Here is an 18,758-nt window from a genome sequence, read left to right as displayed (position 1 = left end):
ACATGCAATATTTAATGAAGCAAAGAGGCGTTTTCTTTGTATTACTAAAAGCTAGAGTTTCCTAACTTTATTGTTTTTCAGTTTATTTGGTTTAAAATATCTTTTAGTCAATTGCCTGCAACAAAAATGACATTGTTCTTTAAAATTAGCAAGTTTAATAGAAGTATTCATGTGCTATAATTTTTAAAACTAATAATTAAAACTCAAAGAAGTTTGTTAAAAAAAATAATTAAATGTGTCATTAAAACTCTCATGCTAAAAATTACAAAAACGGAGGGCCACATTCAGCGTTTCAGAATCATTTCAGAAGAAAATTATTCAAAAAATAAATATTTTTTCTGAATATAAATTGTATTCAGAAAACAAATATTTTTTTGAAATTATTTTCAAAAAAGTAATTTCTAAAAATTATGTTTCAGAAATAATTTTCTGGGAAATGATTTCAGAAAAAAAAAATCACAAATAATTTAATCATTAATTTTCATTCAATATTTTCAAGAATAATTTTTTCTGAATAATTCAGAAAAAAATCTAAAGTACATTATTTTTTGGAAGCTCTGATAACTAAAGTTTCTCATCAGAAACAATTACAAAGGTTGAATTCTGATCTTTTAAAATACAGAATATTAAATTATGTTACTCCATTTTGTGGCAGCAGATGAGTAGAAATTTTTGTTTGATTTTCTTTCATGTTTTAACTAATTAAAAATTTTTTAGAGGGTCTGACGACACCTGAACCCGATGTTAAACACGTCACACTCACGACTGAATACGAAGCCTCTGCAGACCTGGACAGTGCTCATCCTGAATGCTTTGAATTACATTGTACAAAAATTTAAACCCTTTAAATTGTTGCTGGTTTTTCAGACTGGATCAAACCGTTACAAGGGGAGCATGAACATAAACCTGGATCACAGGAGACAGTCCTGATGCTGTCAGAAGGATCAAATGATTTCCATCTTTAAATGAAGTCCATGATCAGAGAGACACTCTGATCTAATGAAATCCTTAGAAAACAAAAGGTGGAGCTGTATAAAATAACACACAATTCATCTTACGGACATTATATGGCCTAAAATAAGGTTTTTAGACCAGACAGCAGTCTGTGTGTGAATGTGTCTGCAGTTTCTGTCTTGATTTGGGTTAACTGGGGTTTTAATGTGCCGCTCCTCTTCCATTCGTTGCATCATGTGCCTCCAGATCCAAAGGAGCGTTCCTTAGTTTCCAACTGGATGGAGGAAATATACAGATTGTTCTCAGAAACCGCACCTGACGAGACAAGAGAGCGAAAACGATCAGTTTATGCACAAAACAAGTTGGAGATGTGTCTATAATAAAGAAATAGTTAAAGTTCTGCCCCGTTTCATATGGATATGATTTAAGTCTTCCACACCAGGAAAAATATAGAGAACCGTCATTTGTCAACAACTGACGTAAACTGAACTACACTGCTGTGAAAAAAAAAACACATCCGTTTGAAAGACTAATAAATAATATTTATTTAATAATATTTTAACAGTTTGTTTTTGGGTTTTATTCTGGCATAACTGGACCTTTAAGAACATCCATGACCCGGATTTGGCAAAAAATTAAAATGAGTTTGAGAGCCCAAAAAGCCAGCGAAATAAAACTGAACTAAAATGAAAAACCAAACTATTAAAACCGTGGTAACTACCTTGTCTGTCCACTTAATATCACTGCTGCGCTGCTGCTGCCGTCTCCTCCTCCATCCTCTCTTCATCCACCTCCTCCTGCATCCTCTCCTCCTCATCCTCTTCCTTCGCCATCGGGCAGGACGGACGTTCTCTCCGTCTTTGGCTTCGCCGGCCCTTGTGGGCGACGCCTTTCCTTCTCGGGGGCAGCGAGGACGGACTGGCGGACGGTGAGGGGCAGGGGGAGGAGGGAGATCCGGGTTTGGATCGAGGTGCGGGGCTTTGTGGCGGACTGGAGGCAGGAGAGGACGGCCAGCCCGAGGAGGTGCAGTGATCCTGGAACACCCGATGGAGCGACACGTTGTCCTGGTCCGGCGCCGAAGTGGAGGAATCTGGAGCCATCAGACAGACGGCTGCTTCCATGTCGGCGAGAACTCTGGGAGGAGAATCTGGGAGACGGGAGGGAATAATCTGAGTTTAGACCGTTTGAAAGCATTTTCCACATCTGAGGAAGAAAACTTTACTGTACCGGGTCCACTGCTGGTCTGAGACTCGTCTGTCATCGGCGGCTCTGCTTCCTCCTGGATCGTCGGTACCGACGCCAGTAGGCCTAGAACACAAATATGTTATTTAATTAAAGATGACCTATTATGTTTCATTGAACAGGTTATGGAATTTATTACATTGTTTTGCACAAAATTTAATAAATACTTAGATAATCAGATTTTAGTGTAGTCATTCTGCCTATTTTTGAGCTGTTTTACTGACTCCTGTCACTTTTAATCCAACTAAGCAGCTGCTGACCACTGCCCCCAGCTCAACGTTTACACTCACACATAAAAAAGGCTTCAAAAAGATGCAAAATTTTACAAGAGTATAGCTTTGAAAACAATAGCAGAGCCTCCTGCACAACCAAAATAATGCCGCAACTGGTTTCTGGATGATAAGTCAACAACAAAACAACAAAAAAACGTCTTTTTTTCCAAAAGACAGCCATTGTACAGCACATACAGTGATAAAACAGCTGACCAAAGCCGGACCTCAGCTTGGGTTGCTAAGTAACGGACAAAACTCTGCTGCAGTTGCTAGGTAACACGCAGTGTAACTCAACAATTGGGAGGCTTTTGAAACGGCTTGTTTTTCAGACACCAGAATACATTAACTTATTGCCAAAAAACAATTGGATGCTTTTTTTAAATGCTTGGGTTGTTCATAGAAGCAGTTGAGGCCCAAAGGACAGTATAAAAACACGCCAAAAGTCAATTTTGCATAACAGGTCCCCTTTAAACCTCCCGCTGTTTAATCTATGATCAGAGCATCTCTGTAAAGCAAACCTTCAAAATCTGACACAAAGACATTTAGGACTTCGTAGGCTAAGGAACAAAAGAACAAAACAAAACTGTAGAAAAGAAATTTTGGGGAAATTTTATGTTTTTCTTTATTACGGAAAATGTGTGATAATATTTGGTTTTGGTCTACAGTGATTTAGAAATCCTATGTCTACAAGATACACTTTTTGTTTCATTAAAATATTTTGAAGTTAAAGTAGAATGAAGTAAAAATATTAATATTTTGGCAATTTTAATAAAAAAGACAACATTTCATTGGCCTCAAGTAGCTTCAGCTTGATTTCGGCCCACAAGCCAAAGAGTTTGGACACCACCAGTTCAAACATCTCCTAGCTGCTCCCTTTAGGTGGCGCTACAGCAGCTCAGTACTGTACTTACTGAGTCCCCTGTAATGGGACAGCTGCTGGTAAACTTGCTTCATGCGCTCGATGTTGAGCCGGCTGCCTTCTGCGTGGTTTATCATCGGTTTGGGGTAATCCACTCCCACCACGCAGTTCGCCGCCTTCTGCAGAGACTCCGGGGCGTTCCACGGCTCGTAGATGTAGCGGTTCGGAAAGTCCTTCAGGATGGGAATGTAACGCCTGCAGGACGATTCAGTATGTCAAGTTTAGCCATTTTATTAAAATAAGCTAAGACACTAAATTTAGCTTCAATGCTACTATTAGCATCTGGGCAATCACTAGAACATCAGCTAACATTGACTTACTCCATTCAGTAAATGTGGTTTCGCTTTTCTATAAAAATTAGCTAAAATTATCATTAGTATAGATGCTATCATTAACTTCTGGGCTGTCGCTGGCATGTCGACTAATATGCACTTACTCCATTCAGTATGATGTTTATCTTTTCTATAAGAAAATAGATAAACGCTTATTCTAGCTTGATATGCTGCCATTAGCATGTGGGCAATCTTTAGCTTGTTGACCATAAAGCACAAAAAGGAGTGTAATCCCTAAACTAAAATTAGCTAAATTGGTAAGGTTAACACAAATGCTATCATTGGCATCTGGGGTTTCATTCCCATGTTGATTAACATTGACTTACTCCATTCAGAATTATCTTTCCTATAAAAATGAGCTAAAAATTTAATTTTAGCTAAAATATCACTAGAATATTGACTATTATTGGCTAACTCCATTCTCTACTAGCCTCCAATGCACTTGCATTGCTATGGCAGATACCAATAATATAACTGTTTAACATTGTCCGACCCTAATTTCCAGAATCTTCATCATGGACCAAAGTCTTCCTGCAATATTACGTCAGCTCTGCATCCGTTTGCGTTTTTACAGTGCAACCCAACCCTACTGTGTAGGCAACATTTTACTGCTTTCTGCTACTGTAGTTTACTTCTCCATCGATTTATCAAATTTTTGTCCGGGAGAATTTGTTGACGGTAAAGAATTTGTCCTTTAAAGCGATCCGGTACCGTATGCTGGTGCACAGCTCGAGCTGAGTGCTGCAGAGCTGTGGTTTGAAATCTGTGCTTGAAATTTACCACACTTCCTGTAGTCAAGCAGTTGTTACAGGAAGTGCATCCTTCATAAACAGACAGAACGACACAACCTGAGATGCACTGGCCATCTGAGATTGAAATCTGTCAGTTTGCTCTCGATTCGCTCCGTTCTTCGTCTGTAAACCAACATTCTTTGTTTTGAATTCAGTAAAACTGATAAAAATAAGGGTCAAATACAGAGAAGCAGAAATTATGATAATCTATCAGTTTCTCCATTTGCTATAGGCTTTACACCTTCTCAGCACTTGTTTTATGCTTTATGCATGCATAACAGCAGGAGTGCTTTTATTGTGAAAAGAACAGAAATGTTCCATTTTCTAAGGTTTAAATATCTGTTAGAACTGGGCGATGAATCAGTCTCATCAATTAAGTTAACTTTTGGTTTTTGATTATTAGAAAATAAGGACATTTTTCACCCAATGCACTCCTTGAGTTTCCATAGTTTAGAGTGACGTGAGCGCGCCCAGAGCCGCCATTTTGTTTGAAAAGCGTGTTTATCAGCTTCTATTGATTTGGAATTTGAATTCAGGTCAACTCTATGACAAAATATTAGGGATAGGTTAAGATTTTTTTATATTACAGCAATAAAGTCATAATATCATGAGAACATATTCATAATATTAGGAGAATTAAGTATTCATTTTATGAGAATTCCAACACGAAAAATACATTTACATTTACAGATGATACTGAACAGAAATAGTTAATCTTTTAACACATCAGCATCAAATTATTACCAGTATTAGGACTTTGATAGGATCAAAGTCCTAATAAAGTCCACCTTTGTCTATTTTGAAGAAAGAACCACACAAACTCAGGTTTATCAAATCCCTTTTCTCATTAAAACAACTTTTTCTTGTAATTTCAAGACGTTTTTGTTTTCTGGTAAAATTGCATCCTTTTTCTGCTAATATGACCACATTCTCATAATTAAACAAAGATTCTTCTAGACTGGCCCTGAAGTCCCACCAATGACATAAAAAGCACTTTTACAAGTCATCTATATATTTTTTATATAAAAGTGAGAGGAAAAGAAATTGGTAAATCTGATATTTTGTTTTTAAGCCATATCTATGGAGTTAAGTTGGGGCCATGAAGTTTGTTCAAAAGAGAAAAAATATGTAAATTAAAATTTTTGAATCTGAAAAAATAAAACATTTTGAAACACATGCATGGCCCCAATTTAGTTCCATACACATTGCTCAGTTGTAGTATCTCCTACTGGTGAATTAGCAGATTTGACATCCAGAAAAGCGTTTAAGCTTGTAGTCAGTTGGGTGTGCGGGCGCTAAGCTGACCTGATGTAGTCTCCTGATGGGTCGGTCCTCCTCCCGAAGCCCACGGGACAGTAGCAGTGAAAGAACTGCTGGAAGAAGGCGCTGCAGGACAGCCACATCCAGCTGCCGCCGTTCACGCTCCAGTCGGCGTCCAGCAGCAGCTCCTCAAACACCTGCAGGAAAAACAACAACACGCCATCAGTCGACTTAAACTAAAGCCGGGAAAATTCCTGATGTTTTAAAGTGGAAACATTTTTTCTTCCCTAGATTAGAGCTTGTTGCTTTTGAAACATAATCAATGATACATTAATGAACAATCTCATGCGTAATGACAGCTAAATGAAATGTTTCAATTGTTGACTGTGTGTTCTATGACTTTATATTTTTGTGTTTTTATGATGTGAAATGCCTTGTTGCTGAAATGTGCTACACAAATATGATTTGATTAGACAATAAATTAATAATATATATATATTTCGATAACATGATTAGTATCAATAAGTAATACATCTGATATTATCAATAATTTCACTGAGCTCCAATCCAGAACAGCACGGCATTCTGGGAAATGTAGGCAGAGAAATGGCTTTAGCAGCTCATCCTCTCGCTAAGCAAAGCTTGCGGAATCAACTGACTCACTTGCTCTTTGGTTACCTAGCAACTCTCCCATTCTTTGGTTACCTAGCAACAACCTGTTGAGTAACTTGCAGCAGCAGCAGTTTAAGGTTTCCCTATGATGCCTCGTAACTGCTTAAAAGTAAATAAACACCGTGGAGTGAAAACTGTGGATAAAACAGGAAAGATCACGCCACCAGTTTGGCAGTTTTCCAGATATATAAAACAAACAGCTAATCAATAATAATCAATAGTGACTGATAGGAAATGCTTATACAGATATACGTTTTTCAGCCATATTGTTCAGCCCCACTCTAGATATAAATCTATAAACAATTTGGTTTCTGTCAAATCTGTCAAGATGCAAGAAAGGACTAAAATAAATTCTATGTTGGACAGATAACAACTGCTTTAGGAGACATAGTTTATTCAAATTGAACAACCAGTGGCTCTTATACATTTTGAAATATTTTATACTATTTCATGACTGTTATGAATATCGTAATGCTCTATGTACAAACAAGACAATTGGTCCAGTTTCTGTTGTTTACTGAACTTTTAAAAATTAAAAGTTCTTTAACTTATAATCTACCTGGCTGGTCTGCAGGGCGCTGCCACAAAGGGCAACACCGCCAAACAAGTCAAAACCACTTATTCTGATTTTTAAGTGATCAGTGGTGGTTGATTAGCTAATGTAAACACCTAATCTGTCAGAGTTAGTGAGTGTTGTTGCCTTATTTTAGTGTTAACTCAATGGGAAAAGACCAAACTGTGCAGCAAATCTACATGTTAAGTTTGTCAAAGTCAAGCTAGCATGACTAGCCTACTCCCCATTTCCTCTATTTTTTTTAATTAAAACTTTTCACTGACATGTGAAATGTGATACCCTTGGACCTAGTTATCAATTTGTCAATATATTGACATTGTGTGCCTTTTGCTAATATTTTGCACAATTGTGTCATTTTCCTGACCACCGATATTCCTGACTCAATGAATAGCAATGGCGCATGTTATCGCACAATAGTCCGACCTTCATCCCGCTCTCCCAGCTGATCCACAGGTCGCCTCTGGTGAGGAAGCAGGCCACGGCGTGCCGCGCCCGGTGGTGGATCCAGCCCTCCTGCCTCAGCTGAGTCATGATGGCGTCGATCCAGGGGAAGCCAGTCCGTCCCTCGGCCCACTTGGCCAGTGCCTCTGGGTTCTGGTCCCATGGGATCTGTTGACAAACAGGTAAATAAGCATTAATCTCTGCTGTGGAGCTACAGAGTAAACATTAATGCCCGTCCGTACACTTTTCAACCATTTTCAAGGTAAGTTTTCAAACTTTCAGCATCACATTTTGAAAATACAAACAAATGAACTGAAAAAAAAGAGACATTTTCTATTCATTATTTTAGGATATTTTATTCTGCAATAATATTCTACATTCTGCAGCAGGGAGAAGATAACTGAAATACAACAAAATACATTTTTTTAAATGGTTGACTCATACACCTGGCTGGTCTGCGAACAAAATACTAAATTAACACACATAAAAAACATGTATAAGATATAAGCCAACCTTTATTTTAATTACACAGATCATTAAGTCATTAATAATAAGAAATATTCATCAAATTGAAACAATACAATACAAATTTCATTTTATGCCCAAATGAAATTCTTAAAACACAATATGCATAAAACGTTGCCCAAAGAAATTCTCAAAGAAATGTTCTCACCAAATTTTCTGGCAATTAGCAAATAGAAATAATTTTGATTCCAACTAACCTGAGACATGAGAAGTTTAGTCTGATTTAACTTCAAACAGTGAGAAAAAAAAGAGTCTTTAATAAAAATGATCTGGTTTCAACTGTAAGTAACGTTTTCAAAATTTATGCTTTTAGTCAAAACTCTTCATTTTGAACATCAAGTACTTTCAAGGACTTGATAGATAAATCAAGCACTTTCCAAACCTTGAAAACACCAAATTGAAAATTCAAGCATTTTCAAGGCTTTCAAACACCTGTACAAACCCGTCTTACGCTCACCTGCACGCAGATGGGGTTTCCCTCCATGCGGTCAAAGTTTGGGTTGTTGGTGGCGGCGGTGTAGAAGAACTCCCTCCATAGGAGCTGGCCGTAGAGGGACAGAGGAGGACTGCTCCGCTTACAGAGCTGAGGAGGAGGAGAAGAAGAGAAAAACCCAGAGAGACAAAGATTTAAGTTTGGTTCTGGATCAAAACGAGAATATTCAACCACCTTCATGTCCAAACCACCTTGTACAGAATTCTTACTGCTTAGGGCAAGTTAGGCTGAAGACTTTAAGAAACTTTTTATGACACATCTAATAAAATTTAAGACTAACGTCAAAACAAACACAAATTAAACAACCACAGATGTTTTATTCAGAATGTTTATTTTACTATAAAGCATGGCTCTTTAGTCCAGTGTAAAGGTTTCCAGAGACGAAGAAAACGTACAAATGCCCAAATGGTGGACAACTACAACTGCATAATTTGTGTTTGTCCACAATATCTCTGCTTTACAAACTGCAGCTTGTAACTTTTATAAAAATATGTTTCTTACATTTTTGTTAAAAGTGTCATCATGTGTCAGATAAAAATCTAAGTCCTCTGCCTTCTCCCAGTGTTAGGTACAGAAAAAACAGCCAATCAGATCCAGGAGAAGGGCTTTAGCGCCGTCAATCATGCCCATGTACAATCGAGATTGTTCTCTGGCTCTGATTGGTTGTTTCTCCTTGTTGCCAGAAAGGGCAGCTGTTTGTAAAACAATAAAAAGGACTAAACAGATGTTTCTCACAGTTGTGCTTTGTTTTGGACAGAAGCTGTTTGTGTTTACTGGAGCCAGTCGCTCTCAGTACCTTCATGTAGATCTCTCTGAGGTTGTAGTATAGCATCCTGCAGGACAGGCAGCCGAAGCGCAGGTAGGGGCTGAGGCCTGTGGGGCTGGCATACAGAGAGCAAGTCTTCACCCGAGTGTTGGCCACCCACACCTGAAGAGACGGACGCACAGGTGTGAATCAGTCAGGGGAGCAACAGGTGTGACTCCAATCAGATGCTGAGATGCTAAAAGTAGTTTAATAAAACTCTGCTTTTTAAAAAGTTATTAATTAAAGCTTAATAAATCTACAGTATTTATAAGTTCTTCAGCTTTAGGAGTTTCTGTTTTTCACTAAAACAGAAAAACGCATGTTCAATATTAGATTAACTTATTGAAGTTAGAATTTATAACAGTGAAATATAAAAGTGAAATGTCTCAGTAAATAATCTCACACTGATGCTGCTCATTATGTGGGATTTTTATGGAGGACTAATCCTGCCAAAACTGGCAAATAAATAAATAAAATATGAGATTGTACTTCAGCAAGTTTTCAAAATTTTGTTCTTATTCCTGAGAACATTTTTTTTTTTCTAACAATGAAGTAAAAAAAAGATTAGAAAATTGGATGCTTTTTAAGATAAATAAATAAGGCTTATGTGCAACACTATTTTTTCAGTTTTGGCTCTAATGTTTTTATACACATTTTGTTCCGTCAATAAAATAAAATAAACAAATAATAATAATAATAATAAAACTGATTTTTTTGCTTAATTAATATATTAGGTTATTAGCTAATTGGTGAAAAATTCTTGTCTTCCAAATTATTTTTACGCAATTTTGTAAAAATTGCTTTAAGGTGTGTTGATCTTTATCCTGATTCGATAGGTTATTATTATCTGAGTTTTTCACATGATTTAACCACCAAAACAAGTGTTCTTGTCCTGCCGCTCGGCTCTAGTGTCAGTTTTACGTTTTTGTCCAGATATCTGCTCAGTCGGTCCAAAGCCTCCGACTCTCCTCCGCGCCACACAGCTGGAGGTAACCCCTCCGTCCTGAAACCTGCACACACATTTAAATCAAATCAAATTAAAGTAGTAGTGTAATAATGCAAAACAAAGCTCTTTAGAAGCTGGGAAGCAAGAATTTGAATGAAAAAATGATTAAAGAAAGCAAGATATCAAACATTTTGGTAAGCAAACCATTTATTTCCAAACTCTACAGCTTTCAGATCCACACACCAAGTGTTAATAATGAATTAAAAAAGCTTCTTGTGTTTACATTAAAAATCAGGATTTTTTAAGGGTCTAAGAAAAGCTACAGTCACGTTTATTTAATGGTTTCTAAGATTTATATTGGTTCATAATTGATTTCTTGTCAAAACTGCTGCCTTAAATTCTCCTTTGGCGTTCCACAGGGCTCACAGTTAGATCCCTTTCTTTTTATCGCTACCTTTACGTCATAACATTTGTAACAATAAGAAAATGTTGCATATTTATTTATATATATAAAATAAAGAGCAGCAAATATTTGTTTTGATTTAATGTGGATTAAAACGGCCTGCGGGTGGATCTGGAGATGCTTACCTAGCTCCTCCAGTGAAGGTATACTGTACAGCTGGTCGTGGTTGTCGGAGATTTTGCCGAGGCATTGGTTCATCTGTTGCTGGCTGACGGAAGACAGAGGTCTCCTAGGCAACTCCAGTCGGCTCACAATGGTCTGAAAGCGCTTAAAGGTCAGAGGCGGGTTGTTGTTGTTCATCTCGATTATCCTGCAGGCATGAAAACAGCAGAGGAGGATTACAGCTCTGCTGCATTTAAAGTCGGTTTATTCCAGGAATTCAACTTGGAAACCAAAACTCATGAATTATATAGAGTCATTAAAGCACAGACTGATGTAATCCATGCATTTATTTTCGGTTATCTTCCATGGTAAACAATTAAAACTACGGAAATTATATTTATTGAAAAGTAATTTATTACTTTATTATTGGTAGAATTTAAAAAAGCTACTTTTCAGACTACATGTTCTAGATTTTTTTCTGCAGCATTTTTACTGACATTTAGGGAATTTGAGTTCGAAATAATAGCGTTTTACTATCTGTGTTCCACAATAATGGAGCTATATGATGCTAAAATTGGCTTTACATTTCTGAAGTGTGCTATAAAACCATTTCAAAGTTTGAGACTTTATTTTTAAAATCTAGAACAAAACTTATCAAATAAGGAATTTATAAATAAGGTTCCTTAAATCTGGAATAAAACCCCACCTGTTTATAGTTGCCTTTGATACATTATTAGTAAAACATCAATCAATATTTTGATGTGTAACGATGGCACTTGACAAAATGTAATGCTTCAGTTAATGACTGCGTGTTCTGTGACTTTGTATGTTTTATGACATAAAGCACTTTGAAATGGCTTGTTTTATACAAATAACCTTTATTATTATTTGTTTTATGCCTTTGTTTAGCATTTTATGTCCAGTTTCAGAACAGCTCCACCCTGCGCTTAATGAAGAACATCTGAATGAATCAGAACCAATCTGTGTTTTCATCAGTCGTCTGGCTGCTGCTGCCTCAGTTTTAAACAGATCAGCTGCCCTGTGGACTTTTTTAAGTTTCCTTCTTACACAACTTGCTCAGGATCTGCAGCAGGGACAGCGTCCCGTTGGCTGGGTCCGCTCTGAATGAGCGCAATTTCACAACGCCGGAACGCACAAAGCCCGGCTTCACCCAGCTGGTACACTAACACACAGGCCGGCGGTAATCCGCTGGTTACATAACGCTGCACTGGTCATGCAGCAGCGCAGAGAGGCATGGAGAAAGTTCTTCACTCTCGCTCGTTAAAACCCACTTATCCCCGCACATGGGTGCAGTGTGTGACCTGCAGTGACAGCAGCCAGCCACTGGGGGCTCCACCAAGTCTGACACACTGGAGATTCACTTTAGCTGCAACTCAATCAGGCTTTAAAGTCCTGATTCAGAGAAAATTTGACCAAAATTTGTTTATTTATAAAATAAATTTCTAGAAGTTTAATTTTTCTTAACATCCCAGTTATTTCTGTGTTTCTACCATATTTTTATATTTGTTCATATATATTTATTTTATTAAATTATTTGACTTGACTTTAAAAACTGCTATTGTTTTAAGTTTCGATGTGCTTTCTTTTGTGAACAATGAGAATAAAAGGAGTTCTGATTCTAAATATAGTGTTAAATTACATTAGAGAAAGTTACCGTGCTTCATTAAGAATGTCAGATGCAGCCAGGAAGACCCGAAGTTACAGATTTTACCACCATAAAGCTTCTCCAATTTGTAGATGCGCACCGGTTGCAGTTTTCTGGCTGATCGCCAGTCTTTAAATAATCTGAAATTTATTTATTTTATAAATGACACCATCAGGCATTATAGATAGAGATGAACCGATACAAGATTAATATCTCAGATTGTAATTCCTGAGAATAAGTCTGACAGCACTTGGACTCCTCTAAATATATACTAAAGTTCCTATATTATTAAAAACTCTACGGTTTCTCTCCTTTCTTTTAGCAAGTGCCCAGGTCTGTGATGAAAAGACATGAATATCATCATCAGTTGTTCTAAAAGTGCTCAAGAATATTTCTTTATCCATATATTACTTTAGGATATAAGTTGTTTTGAGTTTTAACTCAGAGTTATTAAAGACACAAGAAGCTCATTCTATGGGAAATAAAATAATTTTATAGTTTTAATCTTATATTCCTCCTTTAAATGATACCCCTTGCTAGTGGAGGCTGAATTTCACTGTGAATCACAGACCTGTCCAGGTTGTAGAGGGTGTGCGAGTTCCTGACCACCGTCTCCACTCCAAACTCCTGGGCCATCTTGATGATGGCGCCGTCCCTCTCCTTCCCGTAGGGCTCCGGGTCGTATTCGAACGTCAGCCGGGTCACGTTCCATTCCTGCAGTGGGACGAAACAGAAGCAAAGGTTTGTGAAAAGAATAAATAAAACTGAATGAAGAAAGAAAGAAATGCAGGAAAATCAATTAGATTTTTCATAAATATATGTCTGTATGTGTTTATATGGTGTTCACCATTTAGACAAAGATAAAGACAAAAGATTTAGATGAAAACAAAGACTTAGATGAAGACTAAGACTTAAGTAAAGTCAAAAGACAACAAGGATGACTTAGATGAAGACAAAGATGATTTAGATTTAGATGAAGAAAAAAATTACTTTTATCTAGATGAAGACTAAGACATAGATGATAACTTAGATGAAGAAAGACCAAGATGATAATTCAGATGAAGAGAAACATGGTGGTTTAGATTTAAATGATGACAAGATGATTTAGATTAAGACAAAGATCATGATTTAGTTGAAGATGACAAAGATAATGGCAGATAATGGCAAAAAGCAGCGGAAGAGAAAGAAAGTGGTGTGAACCACTGTTTTGTTATTAGTTTAATTGGAAAGTAAATAAGACCACAAACATAAACAGCAGGCTTGGCGTCCCCATTTATTAAGCTTGACTAAAAACAAAAGAATGAGCCATTTCCTGTTCTAGTTGTTCTAATTATACACAACAAACGATCGAAACAGAGATGAACAACATGAAAAATGTAGGTCATCGTATTTTGTTTTACTTTGATTGTTTTTTTCTTGACTGGACAAACTTGCCAGGTCCTGATTTATAGACGCATTTCTACGAAAATAAGATTACAATGTACTCCTGGTATATACGGGGGTTAGGAGTTGCTTAAATCCAGAAATACTTCAGACTCAATATAAAAACTCTTATAACATACTATTTTAATAGTTCAAACTCCAAATATACCTTAATATGCATTAATAAACACAGTAGAAACCGTCTTAGGACAACTGCAGCTAACATCCACAGTCTTCCTTATCTCCAATTGAGGGTTCAACCAATCAGTGCAAAGGAAAATAAATGGGACTCCTGGATTGGCTGTTTTGCAAATGACAACATGTCAAACTAGCATTACACCCAGCTCCATTTTCTTTTTAATATGTTATATATGCTCTGCAAACTTTCTCTCAAATAATTTTGTTGCATATCCCATGACAAAAAGTTTGAACACAAATAAATCAGTATATTTACACAGCAGAGGACAGCTTATGACATGAAGAAAACATTAGATCAGAAATAAACTTCCAAGCACACCCAACATCACCACAGGTATTCAATCTGCCTCATCCAAGGTCAACCAGAACAAAAGAAGTGGATAAGCTAGTTCTAAGAGGCCGAGGATGGCAGATAAAAACAAAAGTACATCTGATTGATTTACTCTTCAAGAACTTCCAAGCCAAAGAATGTCCAGCAACTTCAGTCAGCAAAAAGATTAATTTTATTGTCGACTAATGGTTTATTACATTAAAATGAGTTCCAACCAGCTAACAAATAACGCCTGTTTAAACCTCCTTTCAGTGTTGTAGTTTGGATGCCATCCAGAAGAGGGCGCCACTGGTCATCCTTTAGAGGCGCCAGACATTTGATGCAGAAACAAAGATGGCGGCCAGACCAAAAAAACGGAAAGGAGAAACGGCCTAAACAGAGTCCAGTGTGGGACGCAAAAATGCACTTTTTATGCGGTTCTGTGTTGAAATATAATCACTTGACAAGCTCATTAATTTAAGTTTCACCTTAATGGCGAAATTCACGATGGAGCAGAGTCAAGTTATTAAAAACTTACTGATGTGCTACGAAGGTGAGGAGGATGTGATGACACAAACCCAGAGGAGATAACACAGAAAAATAATGGAAAAAAACATGATGGGATTTCATAAGTTAATGCACTTCATGGGGCTACAGAAGGTATTTATGTATGAATATCTTTCTGTTAATGACGAACCAAGCATTTCACATATTTTACTCCTTCAGCAACCTAAGAGCTTCCTGCTTTCTTATGTTTTATGAATACATTTAAGTTTAAAAATATGAGAAAACCACAATTTTCTCTTTATTCAGTGAGCATTTAATACAGCTGACACAAAATAATGTTTTTTTAATTCATTGTATAAGATGTAGCCCTTCATGTTACAGAAAGATTGTCGATACTCAGGTTCTTAAGAAAATGGAAGATTATCAATGAATTGTTAGTCGATTAATCAGATCAATCAAATTTAGATTAACTCATTAATTGATAACATGCATCTTAGTGCAAACATATTTCTTCTTTACAAGTAAACACTTTGGTATTTAATCACCACATTCACAGAGATCCTGGTGGAGAACATGACATGTGCAGGAACACTGACCTTAAAGAGCCTCGGGAAGACCTCGGTCGGCTGACCTCTGACCACAAACAGCCTCGAGTTGAGCTTCTTCAGACTGTTGTCCAAGTCCTCCAGAGACTCCAGCAGAAACCTGCACAGAGAAGAAATATCACATGTCAAACAGCTGCAGAGATTCATTCATTATGAAGCTCATTCTGATGTGATCTTTACTGTCTGCATGGATGCTAAAAGCAGGCTTTAAACTCCAGAGATGTATATTCTAATATAATGTAGCCCAGCTTGTAGTTTATGTCCTGAAAACTTGCAATTATCCCTATTATCTACCTTTTTTCTTCCACTCAACTTTCCATTAATTTATTGAATCCAGCGCTCTTTACAGCCACCATCTTTGGCTATCATTTTCTGGAGGCTCTTCACATCCTTGAACCTGTATTAGCCATTTTGTATTTTAAAAAGCTACATTAATTAGTCTTCTGCAACATTCTAACGTTCACAGAGACTGAAATTTTCATTTTTTAAAACCAGCAACATAACTTTTAATCACTGCTCTTCAACCCAACTGAGACTTGATTTTACTTTATCTTTACTGGTATTGATTTCATCTCTTTAATTGAGTTGTTTGATTTTGTTTTGAATTGAGATTTTAATAAACTGTGTGCTTATCTTTGTCACTTTATTGTTATGCTTTTTTTTTAATCTTATTACTGATGTTCAGCACTTTGTTTCAGTTGTGGCTGGTGTTAAAGCGCTTTATAAATAAAATTGATGATGATTATTTTCATTTATTTTACGGCCTAATCATCAAAATTAGCAAAAACAACGGCGTTGAAGTATATCCCTGTGAATGTAATGAACCTACTCACGATTTTCTCTGTTTGATTTGAATAAGTAAGATGAATTAGCTTCTTGATTTTTTTTGATGTGCCTGCGAATGAAGATTTGTTTATGTTGCTGTAGAAATGTAACAATCTGACAATAATCCCGAAATTGCCCCGAATTCATTAGTTCACATTAAGGATCCCAACTGATTAAATTGCGTTTCTGTAAACGTACACACTGAAGTAATATTTGAGGATCAATTAAAATTATGACTGTTGTTTATGGAGTTCCTTATGAGCTAGTTTTAGCTAACAGAGCGGAGGCCAAGGACTGGACATAAAAACATAAGAAACCTCGACCTGATAAATCCTCCGAACGACATTAATAATGTCCTGGAAACAATTCAAAGTAACTGTAAGGTTTATGAAAAGATGTCAAAAGATGTCAGACCTCCATCTGTTGATCCCGACGTTAGCGGCTCCGGCGAACCAAGGGTCCAGGACATAAACACAGCGTACCGTGTCCGCTCCGCTAAGGGCCTCTTGCAGTGCCGGATTATCATGCAGCCGAAGACCTTTGCGGAACCAGTGCACGGAATTCACCACCATGCTTCCCTCTTATTCCACCATCAGAATAAAATCCACCAGAAATTCAGCATTAATCCAGAAAAACGGGGATAAATGAGGACATCAACGGGACTTCAGAAAACTTTCCCAGTGGCAGTGAACGGTAGGCGTGGCTAATTGTTGGCTTGCTCCCTGATTGGACAGATAGAGAAACGTCAAGATGAATTATAAAACTGGGCCGCTGTGATTGGCTGGATCGGCAGACGGCAGAGAAAAGCGGTAAGGTGACAAGCTGTGTCACGTTTCTGTTTGCCTCCGATGTAGGGTTGAGCAGGTAGGGGTGAGATGGAGTGCGGATTACAGACAAATGAAGGCTCTCATTTCAGCTGTGTTCACATTATTATAGGGGCCATGTGATTTGTACAGCACAGTTTATAAAGATAATTTGATTCAGTTATATAAATAAATACGTCAAACAAATTTACGCATCAAATAGCGTGTTTCACATAAAACAAATGTTAATATTAGGCTAAAAAAACAAGACAAAACTATTTTACTCTATTTACAAACAACCATAGAAAAAAAGCCAATCTACTGGTAATTACAAAGTTTCCCTAGCTCAAAGAAAATCAGCAGTAACTATCAAATTATGGAATTTATTTAGTACTGATTTGTGCTCAACTGGTGCTCTTGCCAGAAAAAAGTCTGTTCTCTCTACAATATAATAGCACACATTGCAAAGACACATGTAAATGGATAGATTCAATTCAAAAATACTTTACTCATCCCTAAGGAAAATTAAATGTTGTAAATCATATCATCCAAGTTTCTTTAGTCATTGTGAATGATGATTGTGCAGGCAGGAAAAATCTTCAGTAGCAGTCAATCTTGCAACAAATCTGAAGAGGCCTCTGACTGAAGACTGTTGATCTTCATAGGAATGCACATCCCAACATAGTCACCCCAAGGTTAGGGTGTTCACTGCTCAGAAATAAAAGAGCTCCACCTCTGAGTCTGCAGGCCTCAGCATGTTAGATGTTACAGTTCAAAACAATTAGACCCAAATATGGATTAGTTGAACATTACATTTTATTACAAGTTTTGATGCAGCAGCTCATCCCTGGAGACAGACAAGAATCAGCATAAGCCAGCAGACACCAGTCTGTGAAGTGAGCCTCACCACGAGAGCGCTTCAGTACCCCTTCTGTCCTGGATGGTGAGGCCGTTTCCCTGGATGGCGAGACACTGGTGGCTGGAGGACAATTGGCTCTGTTGGGGGGTAGCGGAACTGGAGGAACCTCAGCTGCTTACGGTTGGAGCGCGACTTGGACTTGTAGGGTTGATCCTCGTCATCTACAGGCGTGAACACTGGCTCGTCCTCACCAGGGGTACCAGATGAAGAGCTCCAGCTCTCCTCTGCACACTGGTAAGGGCTGCTGTCATTTAGAGCCACCTGTTGGGTCCCATGGGTAAAAACGCTGTCAGAATCTCCAGTACTGCTGGTTCCACTGTAGTACTGAAATCCTTACTAACTGCCATAGCTACCAGATCCAACCTGTCCACTGGGGCTCTGGTCGACTGCCTGAGATGGGTCCTGTTCAGATGAAGAAACTACTTGCCACCACATAGGCTGCCCACCAATTGTACCTAAAAAAAAACAGTTCAGAGATATGGTTTAGTCAAAGCTAAAACTATTCAGTTTTGTAAGTTTAAGGTTTACCTTGTTTTGGATGAGCACAAATGATGCTTCCAATCAGTAGTAGAGAAAGCCACAAAACCTGCAGATAAAAGTTCAGAACACATTTTAAAAGATAAGATAAGATAAGATAAATCTTTATTGTCATTGTCACCAATGACAATAAAGGAACCAAGTTTAACTAACATCAAACCCAACATTTACTCAC

At 37.5% G+C, this 18,758-nt stretch overlaps 1 protein-coding gene across 1 annotated transcript; it reads right to left on the bottom strand.

Moving 5' to 3' along the window:
- Window positions 1-508: 508 nt before the first annotated feature.
- Window positions 509-17,018, bottom strand: LOC102234752 (cryptochrome-2-like). Its single transcript, XM_005795894.3, has 13 exons — window positions 16,739-17,018; window positions 15,491-15,599; window positions 13,029-13,171; window positions 10,815-10,999; window positions 10,202-10,290; window positions 9,272-9,403; window positions 8,440-8,565; window positions 7,440-7,625; window positions 5,816-5,967; window positions 3,380-3,582; window positions 2,182-2,262; window positions 1,676-2,101; window positions 509-1,269 (listed from the first exon to the last, which is right to left on the bottom strand). The coding sequence occupies exons 1-12, from the start codon at window positions 16,894-16,896 to the stop codon at window positions 1,695-1,697; spliced, it is 1,971 nt and encodes a 656-aa protein (XP_005795951.1). The 5' UTR covers window positions 16,897-17,018; the 3' UTR covers window positions 509-1,269; window positions 1,676-1,694.
- Window positions 17,019-18,758: the final 1,740 nt, after the last annotated feature.

The sequence above is a fragment of the Xiphophorus maculatus genome, chromosome 2 (assembly GCF_002775205.1).
Source record: "Xiphophorus maculatus strain JP 163 A chromosome 2, X_maculatus-5.0-male, whole genome shotgun sequence".
Taxonomy (NCBI): Eukaryota; Metazoa; Chordata; class Actinopteri; order Cyprinodontiformes; family Poeciliidae; genus Xiphophorus; species Xiphophorus maculatus.
This window is presented reverse-complemented; position numbering and strand designations above follow the sequence as displayed.